The sequence below is a fragment of the Moschus berezovskii genome, chromosome 27, assembly GCF_049115385.1.
Source record: "Moschus berezovskii isolate FMDL1 chromosome 27, NW_MosBer_1.0, whole genome shotgun sequence".
NCBI classification, from domain to species: Eukaryota; Metazoa; Chordata; class Mammalia; order Artiodactyla; family Moschidae; genus Moschus; species Moschus berezovskii.
Genome location: NC_142486.1, coordinates 15,911,322 through 15,926,342, shown reverse-complemented (window position 1 = coordinate 15,926,342; position 15,021 = coordinate 15,911,322). Strand labels below are relative to the sequence as shown.

General features: G+C 43.8%; 1 protein-coding gene and 1 pseudogene across 7 annotated transcripts; one reads left to right on the top strand and one right to left on the bottom strand.

Annotated features, from left to right (window-relative positions):
• Positions 1-75: 75 nt before the first annotated feature.
• TMEM219 (transmembrane protein 219) lies at positions 76-14,562 on the bottom strand. 7 transcript variants are annotated; one of them, XM_088833102.1, is made up of 7 exons: positions 14,431-14,543; positions 13,952-14,173; positions 13,813-13,861; positions 13,210-13,408; positions 12,932-13,121; positions 3,273-3,502; positions 76-243 (listed from the first exon to the last, which is right to left on the bottom strand). In XM_088833102.1, exons 2-7 carry the CDS (start codon positions 14,004-14,006, stop codon positions 91-93), a joined length of 876 nt encoding a protein of 291 aa, XP_088689228.1. In that variant the 5' UTR covers positions 14,007-14,173; positions 14,431-14,543; the 3' UTR covers positions 76-90. The 7 variants fall into 7 exon arrangements, with proteins under 7 accessions (XP_088689228.1, XP_055265794.2, XP_055265793.2 ...); XM_055409819.2 differs by lacking the exon at positions 14,431-14,543 and having other exon boundaries at positions 13,528-13,861; positions 13,952-14,408; XM_055409817.2 differs by lacking the exon at positions 14,431-14,543 and adding an exon at positions 1,408-1,574 and having other exon boundaries at positions 142-243; positions 13,210-13,861; positions 13,952-14,398.
• Positions 5,670-6,132, top strand: LOC148773651 (glutaredoxin-related protein 5, mitochondrial pseudogene; annotated as a pseudogene).
• Positions 14,563-15,021: the final 459 nt, after the last annotated feature.

Genomic DNA, 15,021 nt, shown 5'->3' with positions numbered 1-15,021 from the left:
GAACTGCAGTCATCATCTATGTCTTAAACCTCTTCCCCAACGAAAAGAGTCAACAAGGAAACCCGCCCCCCCCAAACCTCCCGAGCCTTCCTACCCTAAAATTCCCACCTCAATCCAACCCCCAATCAACACCCCGGAAAACACTGAGCAAAAAGGCCTTTTATTTCCTCCCACATTCCAGCTCTCCACTTTTGGTAACATCTCTTCCAACTCAGAATCAAGGCCCAAGAAGTTGATCCACACCTGGAAAAAAAAAAAAATAAAAAGATAGGGCAGGTCAGAGAGCCCCTGGAGGAAGCTCTGGGATGGTTGCAGAAATTGAGGAAGCAGCAGAGGAAGTGACAACTAGAGATAAGCACAGGCACTCATTCCAAGTGAGATGGCCTCAGGACCCCAGGACCTGCCAGGAGCCAGAATGCCTTCCTTTTCCAATCTGCTCAAATCTAAGAAAGGCTGAGAGGGTGTCACCTTTTCCCAACCCAAGTAGATGATTGCAGTAGTCAGGTCTAGCCCTAAGCAAGATAAGCAAAGTTGATCGTAAAGGTCCAGATCCTCTGGTTAATGCTCTTCCCTGGGCCTGGGCTGTTTCCTCTTCTCCCACAGGGACTTCCTAGGGCACAGCAGCCAGCCAAAGCTGAAAATAGTTTAAGAGCTAGGTACACAATAAATGGAGAAAATAAATGGAGAAGGACATGGCAACCCACTCCAGTGTTCTTGCCTGGAGAATCCCAGGGACGGGGGAGCCTGGTGGGCTGCCATCTATGGGGTCGCACAGAGTCGGACACGACTGAAGTGACTTAGCAGTAGCAGCACACAATAAAATGACTCTCAAATTATATACGAGACTCACCTGAAAAGAAATTTTTTTACAGAATTTTTTTACCTTAATGAGCGAGCACACTAACTAGCCAGCCAATATGTCCCACCCTCACTGTGGAGGCTGCGTCCCTCCATAGATCCTATTGGCAGAACTTTTTCTAAATGCAGTGATGGCTAATGTAAAAGAGAAGGTGCATATGAAGTACTCGGGCACATAGTATGTGTCTAGTAAACGGGCATCATCAATCCTTTTGAACAGCTCAAGATGAATTTCACAAAATTTACATCATAAAACTGGCATCAGAATTTCACACAAAAAAAAGCAAGACAAATAGGATTTATATCCAGGGCACATCATCAAATTTCAACCCTCTTAATTCACGACTGTTGCCAAAAAGCTTGGACATGAATCTTAAAGTCAGAATATTAACTGAAAGCAGTCAGTCACAGGAGGATGTGTATGATTCCATCTCTATAGAGTACAGAAATAAGTAAAACCAAACCGTATTGTTTAGGAATAGTTGTGTCTCAGAACTGCCACCCCCATCTCATCCCCTATTCCTACAAGACTGAGTCAAAGAACTTTACCTGAGAACAAGACAGGAACTAGGCCAGAGCCCTCAGAGCCGGGTTCTAGACCAGTGGGACTCCCGGCGCGGATGGAAGCACGCAGCAGTGAGACAGCAGAGGCCACAGAACAGAATCAGGAAGAAGCCCAAAACCAGCAGCCGAGAGCCACACAGAGTCAGCTCCTCCTAGGGGTGGGGATAGGGAGGGAAGGAAGAATGATGGAGGGTCTGTGGAGGATCTTCCCTAGGGAAGAAGACATCTTAGACACCCCTAGCCCAAGGGCTATAGAGAGAGCCTCCATGGGGGGAAAAGGCTCTCCATATCCAGGGAACAACCAAAGGGAAAATGTTATTTTTATTTTTGGATGTGCTAGGTCTCTGTGACTGCATGGGCTTTTCTCTAGTTGCAGAGTGGGGGCTACTCTAGTTGTGGCATGAGGGCTTTTCATTGAGGTGGCTTTCTCCTGCTGTAGAGCACGGGCTCTTGGGCATGAGGGCTTCAACAGTTGCAGCACGTGGGCTCAGTAGTTGTGGCACATGGGCTGAGCTGCTCCATGGCATGTGCGATCCTCCTGGACCAAGGATCAAACCCGTGTCTCCTGCATTGGCAGGTGGAGTCTTTACCGCTGAGCCATCAGGGAAGCCCTCTATTTTTATACAATCTAACACTTGTCTACTTTCTTGCTCAAACATTAAATTGAACACTGTAATGATGCCAAGAGACAGGGAAGTTCACTACTGTCTATGTCTTGAAGTGTGCAAGCAGGGCCAGGTGTGGAAACCAAGATCTCTGGATTCCAAGCTCCCAGGTCACGTTCCTCACCAGGGTCTTTACAAATCTGAGGGAAGTGTATGCAGCAGGCTCCTAACTGTCTCTCTCCTCCACTTAGCCAGGCTTGTTCACCTAGCACCAGGGAATCCTGCGACCTGCAGTTATCAAATCATAGCATCTTAGCCAGGCATCACAGTACCTCATGACCTGGCCCCTGCATCTCTTTGCCTCTTCCCCTAAGTCATTCCTAAGCCCTCATCGTGGAGTGCCCCCGAACACTGAACACTTTTCAATCCCTAGGCCTGTGCTCACGCTAATCTCTTTGCCTGGAATGTGTCTCCACTCTCCTGAACCCCCTCTATGGCATTCCTGGCCCAAGTCTTCCTCATTCTCCAAGGATCACCCTGACAGAGCAGAATGAGCCTCAGACTTGGAAGTCAGACACTGCAGGTTGCAATCCTGGCTCTGCCAACTTAACCAGTTGTATGGCCTGGGGCAATTCACTGCCTCTCTGTTTCCTCATCTGTAAAATGTGATAATAACAGCTACCTCAAAAGGCTATTTTAAGATCAAATAAGATAATGAACCTGAAAACACTTTGTACATTATAAACTACTGTAAACAATTCCCTTTTTAAAATGCCACCTTCTTGGTGAAGCACTCCCCATAAATATGCAAGTTAAGAGTTAATTGGTCCTCACTGTTTGAATAACACTTTGCTCACATCTCTCCAATAGCAATTAGTCCATTCTGCCTTTTATTACAGCTTCTGAACTCCTCTGAGGTGAAGATCATGTTTTATTGTATCTAAAGACAATTGTTAATAGTAATAGCTAACATTTATCCAATCTATTATGTACCAGGCATTGTACTAGGCACTTTACATTCATTCTCATTTTTCCTTATTTGTTAGTACTAGGAGATAGTATCACGTTTTCTATTTTACAGATGAGGAAGCTGAGGTTTTGAAAGGCCCACATGCTTGCTCAAGGTCACACAGACTCTTTATAAAGCCGGTGCTTTTCCCCCTTGGTAAAGCTACCTCCAGGGGCCTTCACGACACAACAGTCAGCATGGCAGTTTACGAAAGCCTGACAAACTGAGGCTCTTACCGAGGTGAGCAGCTTGGTGAGCACAAGACCTTCGTGGCTCCAGACACTGACACACTCCTCAGTCATTCTAGGGCTCAGGGTGGCATTTCCTGCTCCCTCCTCTGAGCAGGGTATGGGTGGCTGGCTGGAGGGCAGGATTTCTGGAGCAGCACTAAAATACAGGCAGGTTCCTGGGGTCCTTTCTGTGGTCACCCTGGCCGTAACGAGGACCAGCTCTCCTGCAAAAGATCCTATGACAGGCACAGGGGAGGAGATGTTAAGAAAATTCTGGGAGGTATCCATCTTTAGACATCTATTCATTTCTGTAGGCTTCCTACAGTACTAGGTATTTTGGTATTGACTGTATTCAAGAAAGTCCTTTAATACCATCATTTATGTCACTGAGAAATGAAAATAACTGCGTACCAATATAAACAAAATTTAAGTTAGCTCACAATCAATAAAACGGTCATACCAGTTCTCAGAAGGCTGCAGTAAAACTGAGACAGATACACACTGCTGCTATCAATTTGTATAAACTAGTTCATTCTTCTGAAGAAAACAGTTTTCTACTAGGTACCCAAATCCATTAAGAAGTTCACATCTCATTTCAAATTAGTGGAAAAAGAACGGCCTCCTCAGTCAATGGCCCTGGGACAATTTCCATTTGGAAAAAAAGTTAGACTGTTACCTGACACTATAAAGTCCAGATGTATTAAAGAGCTTTTGTAAATAAACTAAAACAAAACAAAAACCTAAGTAAGTATTAAAAGAAAACAGAGAAGAATATTTTCTCATTTGAAGTGGGAAACAAAGGCCTTCCAAAAGAAGACACAAAACTTAAAGGCCTGAGGACAAGAGCAATAAATTTCGTAAGAATTAAAGGCTTCCGTACAATGAAAGGTAAGTGTTAAAAAAAGAAAGTAACAGAATGACTGAAAATACCTATGGCATATTTAATTGGCAAGTGTTTACTACCCAGAATGTATAAAGATCTTAGAAAAATCATAAGATAAATATCTTGAAAGAAAAATAACTAAAGGATATGAATAGGAAATTCAGACAATACATGAAAATGGCCAATATACCTGTACGAAAATTGCTCAACTTCACTAGCAATCAGGAGAAAGCAAATTAAAACAATCAGGTAAATCCTGGAACTTCCCTGGTGGTTAAGAATCTGCCTTTCCAATGTAAGGGATGCGGGTTCAATCCCTAGACAGGCATTAAGATCCCACATGCTACAGAGCAACTAAGCCCTCCACCACTATTAGAGTCCTCATGCTGAAACTAAGACCAGAGGTGGCCAAAGAAATTAATTTTAAAAAATCAGGTAGGAGTGGTAGGGAGCTTCAAAAGGGAGGGGATATATGTATACCTATGGCTGATTCATGTTGAGGTTTGACAGAAAATAGCAAAATTCTGTAAGCAATGATCCTTCAATGAAAAATAATTAATTTAAAGAATCATGTAGAAGGAAATGGCAACCCACTTCAGTATTCTTGCCTGGAAAACTCTATGGACAGAGGAGCCTGGTGGGCTACAGTTCATGGGGTCACAAAAACAAAAGAGTTGGACACAATTTAGTGACTAAACAACAACAAAAGTCAAAGTTCAGACTCTTTCCTCTGTCTGTTACTGAATCCAGCCAGTGAGTTTCTAATTTTGGTTGTTGTGATTTTCAATTCTAAAATTTGCATTTACATCTTTATGTTCTCTATTTCTTTACAGACTATTTTTAGCATTTAAGAGTATTCTTGTTTTTATAATAGCTGACGTAAAATCTTTGTCGAGTGATTCTGTCATGTGTATTCTGACATCTATTGATCATTCTTTCCTGTGCAAGTTGAACTTTTTGTGGTCCTTATATGCTGAATAATTTTGGTTGTCTCATGACATTTTAAGAATTATTTTACAAGATTCTGAACATCATCTTGTTTAAATTCTATGGAGAATATTGCTATTTTTGTTTTAGCAGGCAATGGGAATGGTGGGGTTCAGGGTAAAAAAATTTCAACCTGGGGGCTCTGTTTTCAATGTAGATTGAGGCAGGAGGTAGATGTGTCTATCCCCACTGGCTGAACAATTGGGAGTTCATTCCCTGTGATCAGAAACTCCAAAATATTAATAGCAGGACAATCAAGAGAGGCTAGGCCCTACCCAGATAAGAGACCACATATTCCTCATTCTCTAAGTCAAGGAGACCTTCCTGTCTAGAAAACTCCTTGGAGGTCCAAAAGGGAGTGATGCTAAACTACCCATAGGCCTTCTCACTGGAATCCACCTTGGCTTAGAGATGCGTGAGCATACATGTGAGGATCCTGTGATATACCAAATACGGACTCAGGCAAATCAAAATGACTGGCCAGGGGCTAGCCCAGGTCTCCAGGGGTCAAGGGCTCTGGCCCAAGTGCAGGGATGAACAGGTCCCTGGGCCAGGCGGCAGCAGCTCTGCTCCACTGTGGGCGTGGTGCAGGCAGCAGCCTGCAGATCCTGGGTGTGCGAGGCAGAACGCTTGGGTGGCAGCGGCTCTTGGGAACACCTAGATGCATTGGTGAAGAAGGACAAGGTGGTGGTCTTCCTCAAGGGGATGCCGGAGCAGCCCAGTGCGGCTTCAGCAACGCCGTGGTGCAGATCCTGCAGCTCCACGGCATCCGTGACTACCTGGCCTACAACATGCTGGACGACCGCCAGCTCCAGCAAGGCATTAAAGACTACTCCACCATCCCGCAAGTGTACCTCAACGGCGAGTCCATGGGGGGCTGTGACAATGCACCAGAGCAGGGACCTGGGAGAAGAACTGAAAAAGCTGGAGATCCGTTCCGCCCTCTTAGATGAAACAAAAGACCAGGACTCGAGTGAGGGAAGGTGGTCCGGGTGAGGTGCCGTTGGTGTCAAGAGTCTCACCACCAGAGAAGCCTTACCATTCAGGTTCCCACTCTTCAGATGACTGCTTGCACTGCTTCCTTCAGTTTGTAAGCAGCTGGGTGATTTTAGCCTGTCTGGTGTTTGGGCAAGGAATATCCCATTGTGAACATAATCGTAACCACTGCACTGTTGTAATCAATGTCATATTAAGCTGTTGTAAACAAAATTCCTTCTTGTGTTGTCCTTTGCTCTTTGCCTGATTCAGGAGTAAACCTAGGAGCTTTTGAATCATTGTTATTCACGGGTCCTCCGCAAATATGTCAGTCTGCGAAGATAATATAACCCCCCTCCCCAGTTTTTTGTAACTTGTTCTGCTAAGAAAAATGATGGTCAAGGAAGAAATTAAGACAACCAGGTTTTTAGTTTTTTAAAAAATAAATTGCCAACCCAGGGAAAAAAAGACTAGCCAGAAGAAACCTAAAAGAAACGCCCCACACAAGTGATTTAAATTACAAGGGTATGACTCTCTGAGTTTGCCCATGTGTCTATCCACACATACCGTACTCTTTTTTCCTAATAAACACTTTACTGTTTCACTAAAAAAATAAAATAAAAATCAGGCAATTCCTTGAACCATTAAATTAATAAAAATTAAAAGGAGTGATAATAACAAGAGTTGTTGAAATGTGGAGAAATGGGCACTCTTAACTGGTGACACTTTTAGAGGACAATTTGGTTGTTTCTGTTGCAATTTTAAATGGAGATAGAGAAGGACTGAGAGGATGCCCAGCAAACTATGGACTCTGCAGGGGAGGTAAGGAAGAGTTTTACATTTGCTCTGTACCTTTCTACGTAATCTGATTCCACAACAAAATGAATTTGTGTATTTAAAAAAATGTCCATACTTTGACTCAGTAATACCACTTGTATAAACTAATCCTAAGAAAAGGATTCAAAAGAAAAATGTGAAGTATACCAAGTGTTTATTGTAATTTCATGAAAAATACCAAAAAATAGAAAACAAAAATGTTCATCAGTAGAGAAAGCATTAACAAAGGTTGGTCTAACCAATTAACAGATCAATTTATATCCATTAAAATAATAGTGTTCTGGCTACTCTGTAATATAGAAAACATGATGTCATAAAGTGAAAAAAAAATACAAACCAGTATATACATCATAATTGCAACTGCTGCTGCTGCTGCTAAGTCATGTCAGTCATGTCTGACTCTGTGCGACCCCAAAGACGGCAGACCACCAGGCTCCCCCGTCCCTGGGAGTCTCCAAGCAAGAACACTGGAGTGGGTTGCCATTTCCTTCTCCAATGCATGAAAGTGAAAAGTGAAAGTGAAGTCGTTCAGTCGTGTCCGACTCTTAGCAACCCCATGGACTGTAGCCTACCAGGCTCCTCCGTCCATGGGATTCTCCAGGCAAGAGTACTGGAGTGGGTTGCCACTGCCTTCTCCAAAGTGCAACTGAGAAACATATTTGTGAAATTTATAAGAGAATTTCCCTTTCTTCTACGTTCCCCAAATCAAATCTGTCACCAAATCCTATCCATCTCACACTTCTATCAACTCTCTCAAATCGGTCCCCCTCTTTCACACCACAGTCTTAGCTGAATTTTTCTTCTCATCTTTTCTTTGGGGGGGGCTGTGCTACACTGCAAGTGGGATCTTAGTTCCCTGACCACGGAAGGAACCCATGCCCCTGCATTAGAAGTGCACAGTATTAACCACTGGTTCACCAGGGAAGTCCTTATCACATTTTTATCACAATCACCTCCTAACTGGTCTTCATGCACCTTGACCCATTCCTTCCAGGCAGTCAGCCAACAGAGTATGATCTTTTAAAAAGAACAAAAGAACAAAATTCTACTATCTTTCTGATTAAACTCATTGAGTAAGCCAAACATACTAGTTAAAAGTCCAACTACTTTGGCTTGACACAAGGGACTCTTCATGGAATTCTGCCTGCTGCTTCAGATCCATCTCCTGCCACTCATCAATACTCCTTTCTCTGCAACAAACTGAATCCCCGAAGTTCCTAAATGTGCCATCGTAATCCCCGTCTGCCTGCTTTTGCATATGCTCTTCCCTCTGGCTGGAATGGGGCTTCCCAGGTGGCTCAGCAGTAAAGAATCTGCCTGTCAACACAGGAGATGCAAGAGACACGGGTTCGATCCCTAAGTCAGGAAGATCCCCTGGAAGAGGAAATGGCAAGCCACTTTAATATTCTTGCCTGGAGAATCCCATGGACAGAGGAGCCTGGTGGACTACAGTCTACAGTGTCACAAAGAACTGGACATAACAGCAACCGTGCCCATGTGCATGCACTGGCCGAAAGGGCACATTCTTAAGCCTCCCTCAAGCCTCAGTTCAATCCCTACCTATATTCTTGGAAAGGCCTGTCTTCACCATCCCTGCTTGATAGACTTACAAGTACTCTCACTGTACCCTGTGTTCTACTGCACATGCTGAAAGGTATTTACTTCTGTTCACATCTGTATCCTTGCTAGATTGTGAGTGATTTGAGGTGAGGATCCGTATCTTACAGACTGCTCTATTCCCCATGCTTGGTACATAGTAGGTATTTAATAATTCCTGCTTAGATGATGCAATCATGTGTGATTACTTTTTACTTGGTCCAAAACAATCTTTAATGTTACAACTTTGTTTCTAACCATGCAGAAGCAGAAACCTACAAGCTGATCCTAAAAATAATATGAAAATTCAAGGGATCTGCAATAGCCAAAACAATATTTTTTTAAAAAAAGAACAAAGCTGGAGAGTTTGCATTTTCTCCCACCCAAGTACTAACCAGGCTTGACCCTGCTTAGCTTCTGAGTCAGGGTGGTAGAGCCGTAGATGAGAATTCACATTTTCTGATTTCAAAACTTACTACAAAGCTACAGTGATCAAAACAGTGTGGTACTAGCATAAGTAGAGACACAGATCAATGGAATAGAACTGAAAATCCAGAAATAAATCCATATGTCTATGGTCAATTGCTTTCAGTAAGAGTGCCAAGGTTATTCAATGAGGAAAGAATAGTCTTCTCAACAAAATGTGCCAGGTCAACTGAATAGTACCTGCAAATGAATAAAGTTGAACCCTATCCTCACACCATACACAAAAAAAATTAACTCAAAATTGATCACAGATCTAAATGTTAGAAGTAAAAATACAAAATTCTTACAAGAAAACAATAGTAGTAACCTATACTTAGTGACCATGGGTTAGGCAACGTCTTGTTAGATATAATGCTAAAATCATAAGCAGTAACAACAACAAAAATAGAAACTGGACCTCATCTAAATGAAAACTTTCTGAAAAGACAACCCAGAGATGGGAGAGAAAAATTGCAAAACATACATCAGATAAGAATCCTGTATCGAGAAAACAAAAGAGATTCCCACAACTCAATAATTAAAAGAAAAGTTATCCAATTTTTAAAATGAACAAAGACTCTGAATATACATTTCTCTGAAGAAGATCTGCAAATGGCCAGTAAGTATATGAAAAAAATATTCAATATCATCAGTCATCAAGAAAATGCAAATCAAATGATGCAACTGATAAGGGCTTAATTTCCAAAACATACAAACAGCTCATGCAACTCAAACAAACAAACAAACCAAAAAACCCAACACAATCAAAAAACGGGCAGAAGAACTAAACAGCCATTTCTCCAATGAAGACATAGATATGGACAACAGGCACATGAAAAGATGCTCATCATCGCTAATTATCAGAAAAATGCAAATCAAAACTACGAGGTACCACTTTACACTGGTCAGAATGACCATCATTAAAAAGCCTAAAAATAATAAATCCTGGCAGAGGTGTTGAGAAAAGGGAACCCTCCTACATTGTTGGTAGGAATATAAACTACTGCAGCCACTACAGATAACAGTATGAAAGGTCCTTAAAAAATTTAAAATAGAGTTGCCGTATGATCCAGCAATCCCACTCCTGGGCATATATCCAGACAAAACTATAATTCAAGAAGACACATGCACCCCACAACAGCCAAGATCTGGAAACAACCTAAATCCTTACTGCTGCTGCTGCTGCTGCTAAATTGCTTCAGTCATGTCCGACTGTGCAACCCCATAGACGGCAGCCCACCAGGCTCCCGTGTCCCTGGGATTTTCCAAGCAAGAACACTGGAGTGGGTTGCCATTTCCTTCTCCAATGCATGAAAGTGAAAAGTGAAAGTGAAGTCACTCGGTCGTGTCCAATTCTCAGCGACCCCATGGACTGCAGCCTACCAGGGTCCTCCGTCCATGGGATTTTCCAGCCAAGAGTACTGGAGTGGGGTGCCACTGCCTTCTCTGAAATTCTTACTACTCAGCCATAAAAAAGAATGAAATAATGCCATTTGCAGCAACATGGATGGACCTAGAGATTATCACACCAAGTGAAGTTAAGTCAGAAAGAGAAAGACAAATTCCATACAATATCATTTATATGCAGAATCTAAAATACAACACAAATGAATGTATCTATGAAACAGAAATAGACTCACAAACATAGAGAACAGACTTGTGTTTGCCAAGAGAAAGGGGGGGCAGGGGCGGGTTGAGGGTCTAGGGTTAGCCAACGCAAACTATTATATATAGGATGTATAAACAACAAGGTTCTACTGTATAGCACAGGACACTATAGTCAATATTCTGTGATAAACCAGAATGGAAAATAATATGAAAAAGAATATATGTATGTATAACTGAATCACTCTGATGTACAGCAGAAATTAACACAACACTGTAAATCAACTGTACTTCAATAAAAAAAGAAAATGCATCTAATGAGGTGGATGAAACTGGAGCCTATTATACAGAGTGAAGTAAGCCAGAAAGAAAAACACCAATACAGTATACTAACGCATATATATGGAATTTAGAAAGATGCAAATGATAACCTTGTATACGAGACAACAAAAGAGACACTGATGTATAGAACAGTCTTTGGGACTCTGTGGGAGAGGGTGAGGGTGGGATGATTTGGGAGAATGGCATTGAAACACGTATGTTGTCATATGTGAAACGAATCACTAATTCAGGGTCGATGCATGTTATAGGATGCTCGGGGCTGGCATGCGGGGATGACCCAGAGGGAGGATAAAGGGAGGAGGGAGGTGGGAGGGGGGTTCAGGAGGGGGAACTTTGTAAACCCGGGGCGAATTCATGTCAATAAATGGCAAACCAACCAATATAATATTGTAAAATAATTTGCCTCCAATAAAAAATAAATTACTTAAAAAAAAAAGAAAATGCAAATCAGAACCACAATTAGATATCACTTCACACTGACTAGGATGGCTACAGTCAAAAAACAGGCAATAACCAGTGTTGGTGAGGGAAGAAATTAGAACTCTTATACACTGCTGGAAGGAATATAAAATGGTACAGTCATTTTGGAAAACAGTCTAGCAGTTCCTTAAACATAGAGTTACTATATGACCCAGAAACTCCACTTCTAGGTATATACTCAAAAAAGAAATGAAAACACAGAATAATGCAATAACTTGTACATTAGTGTTTACAGTAGCATCATTCGTAGCAGGTAAGAAACGGAAACAATTCAAATATCAATCAAGTGATGAATGGATAAATAAAATGTGGAATATGCACATACTGAATGCCTCTCAGCAACAAAAAGAAATGAAGTACTAACATATCATACAATATGGATGAATCTTGAAAATATTATGCTAAGTAAAAGAAGCCAATCACGAAAGACGACATATTATATGAAATGTCCAGAAAAGGTATATCTTCAGAGATAGGAAGTATTTCTGGTTGCTTAGGGCTGGAAGGTTAGGAGAAAAAGGGAAGTGCATGCTAATGGGGACAGGATTTCTTCGTCAGGTAATGAAAATGTTCTAGAATGGACAGTGGTGACAGTTGCACGTTTTTTTTTTAATATAAAAAAAGCCATTTACTTGTACATTTTAAATAGGTGTATTTTATGGTTATGTGATTCTTTTATATTTATACATATATTTTACATAAAAAGAACAGGGAAAAATGTTCCAAGTCTGTATATATCATATACATTCCTTTGCTCTTGCTCTCTGATTACACACATGTACACTATATAAAGGCCTACTCTCACCTGGCAATATATGTATATGTGTGCCTCCCCACACATATACATATTGATTCCATGGAGAATCTTAGAACGATAGTGTTGGAAAGGACCACAGAAGTCTAAGAATTCCACTTTTCTCTCCTCCTTCTTCATTTCCACAGTCTTTAGATAAGGAACTTGAGGCCAAATTTCACCCAGGAATTAACTGCACGCCCAACTCATTCTCAATCGTCATTTTCCCAGAAGACTTATAGCAATTTGGGAATGAAAGATGTCTAATTTTTCTGTATACTTCACAGCACACAGAGCTGTATCAGGCACTGTATCAAGCATGTATCAGGCACTAAAGACCCTAGGTTAAATAAATAGAACATGCTTCTCTGATATCCCTGAGGAAAAAAGAAGGTGCCTCTAACAGAAGCCCCAAGGGGTGAAGAGGACTGAGAAAGAACTTGAAGTCAAATCTTGCCAATCTCACCACACCTCCAAGGATAGAATCGAAGAACCCTCAAAGCTGGAAGGGGACAGAGAAAACATTTATTGGGAATCTACACAGTGGGCATTGTGTTCACTGAAAATATCTAGTCCTTAATTATAGCAGAAGTGATTAAGGCCCAGAGATGTGGCCAAGGTCACCAGGATGGTGAGGTCAGAGGCAGGGCCCCACCCCTGAGTGTTTTGATATCCAACCCCACAATTCCTCCTTGGTCTCACCTTTCAATCCCATACGACTACCCTGGACCTGGGCTTGGAATGTCTGGGTCTTGTTCCTGGCTGGACCATCTCCGAAGTTCAAGGTGGTCAGTAAGCCCACGATATGAGACCCACGCCCCTTCCCTGTGACTGTACCATTCACACGGCACAGGGTCAGGTGGCCAAAAGATCTCAAGAAGGAGACCCAGTCCTGTGTGCAAAAAGGTGAGGAGGTGAGAGGAGATTAGCAGCAAGAAATGGCCTGCAGGGGATGGATGAGCAGGAGGGTGAGTACTCACCTGGGGGATGTCAGGGCTGCGCAGGTCAGTTCTGTGGGTGAGGAGGAAGCCACCAAGACCCAGGCCAGAAAGGCCAAGGAGTAGCAGGATCAAAGTGGCACAGACCAGAGGTGGGTGGTGGGCCAGGCAGAGATGCAGGTAGTGCCCTGCCTGGCAGCTGCCCATGGGGAGCAGAGGGGTCTGAGCCTCCGGGAAGAGCCTGTTGGAGGACAGGAAGGGAGAACTGGACAAGAGCCTGCCAGTAAGAAGGCACTTACCCATTTCATTCAAAGGGAAGTTAAAGCATCGGGAAGAAAAGGGACTTGTCCAAGGCCATACAGCCAGTCAGTGTGGCAGAGCCAGGACAGGAATCCGAGGCTCTTGACTCCGAGTGTTCATCTCCATGCACCACTCAATAAATGTTTGCTGAATTTCATTTCTGAAGTAATCAAGGCGGAAGCAGAGCAGAGTACGCTGTGCTGGAAAAAGGAACTCAAAAAGGAGAATTCTCCAGGGGAGAAATTCAGGAAGCAGCTGTTCCGGGGCTACGGTTTGGCCAGGGTTCCAGCTGAGAGTCCAGATAAGTATCGGACGAAAAAACTCCACTTTGGAGATAAACTCAACTGAAATCCTCCTCTGCCACTCACTGGCTCAAGGAGACGTATCAGCGAACCTGTGTGAGATTGAAGAAATCTGTGAAATGGAGTTCTAAGAACATCAAGTAGTGAGGACTAAATGGGACAGATAAAAGTTGCCCTAGTACCTGGCCTTGCAAGAACTGAACAAATGTTCATTTCCTTTCTATTTCTCTGGGTCATATGGATCTTCAAAACCAGGTGGGACAAGGCAAAAATAACTACGGGAAAAACTGAGGTTCAGACACTTTAACAAAGGAGTGGAAGGGCCAAAGTCTGAAACCCGGCTCCTCTTCCAAGTGGAGTGCTCTTTCCCCGGCGAGAAGCGACAGCCTGATGAAAAGGAACATCTGGAAGGTGAGATAAACAGATTGGCTGGGGCTGAAGTAGAATGCAGGTGTCATCAAGGCTCAGCCCCGGCCCTGTTTCCCGTCCTGGCACATCTGGAAGGACGGAAAAGGCAGGAAGGGGGAGGGCAGAACCAGAGGTCGGTGGCTGGTGGTGCCCCTAGGCCTCCCCTCCCCCGCCAAGCCCCTCCTGCAGAAACTCAACACCCGCATCCCTTCCCGCTCCAGCAGCGTCGGCTCTGCCCGCCGCTCGCTCTCACCGCTCGCAGCCGGGCGGAGGCCGGCGCCCCCCGCGACGTCACGCGTGGAGTCGCGAAGGGGCGGGGTCCGTGCTCCCACCCAGCCGCCCCACCCGGCCTCGGCGGGATTCGCATGCGCAGTGCTCCTGCGAGGGCGCCTCGCCCCTCCCTGTCGGGGTGGGGGCGTACCAAAAGAACATCCAATGCAGGGGCAAAGGGAAAGAAATAACGCCACGGGAGGTGAATAAAAGGAAGAGAGGCATCGGAGGTAATCCTAGAGGCATTCTGAAATAGTAATCTCTCCATTCGGGGGGACCATGGGGGCATTTCAACGAGAATCTCGTCGCAGGTAATTTTCTTTTGCTCGTCTCCCACCCGTGCCAATAGCACAGCCCAGCCGCGCCCTAGTTCCGGGTAAAGACTTGGGGTCCGCCCGGGGGCGGGGCTCCGGCCCCAGGACTCTGGTCTTCCGGGCTGCCGTTGGAGCACAGACTTTTCTCTGCAGTTTAGTGGTGTCTGTACTCCGAGAGTTGGCGATGGACAGGGAGGCCTGGCGTGCTGTGATTCATGGGGTCGCGGAGAGTCGGACACGACTGAGCGACTGAACTGAAC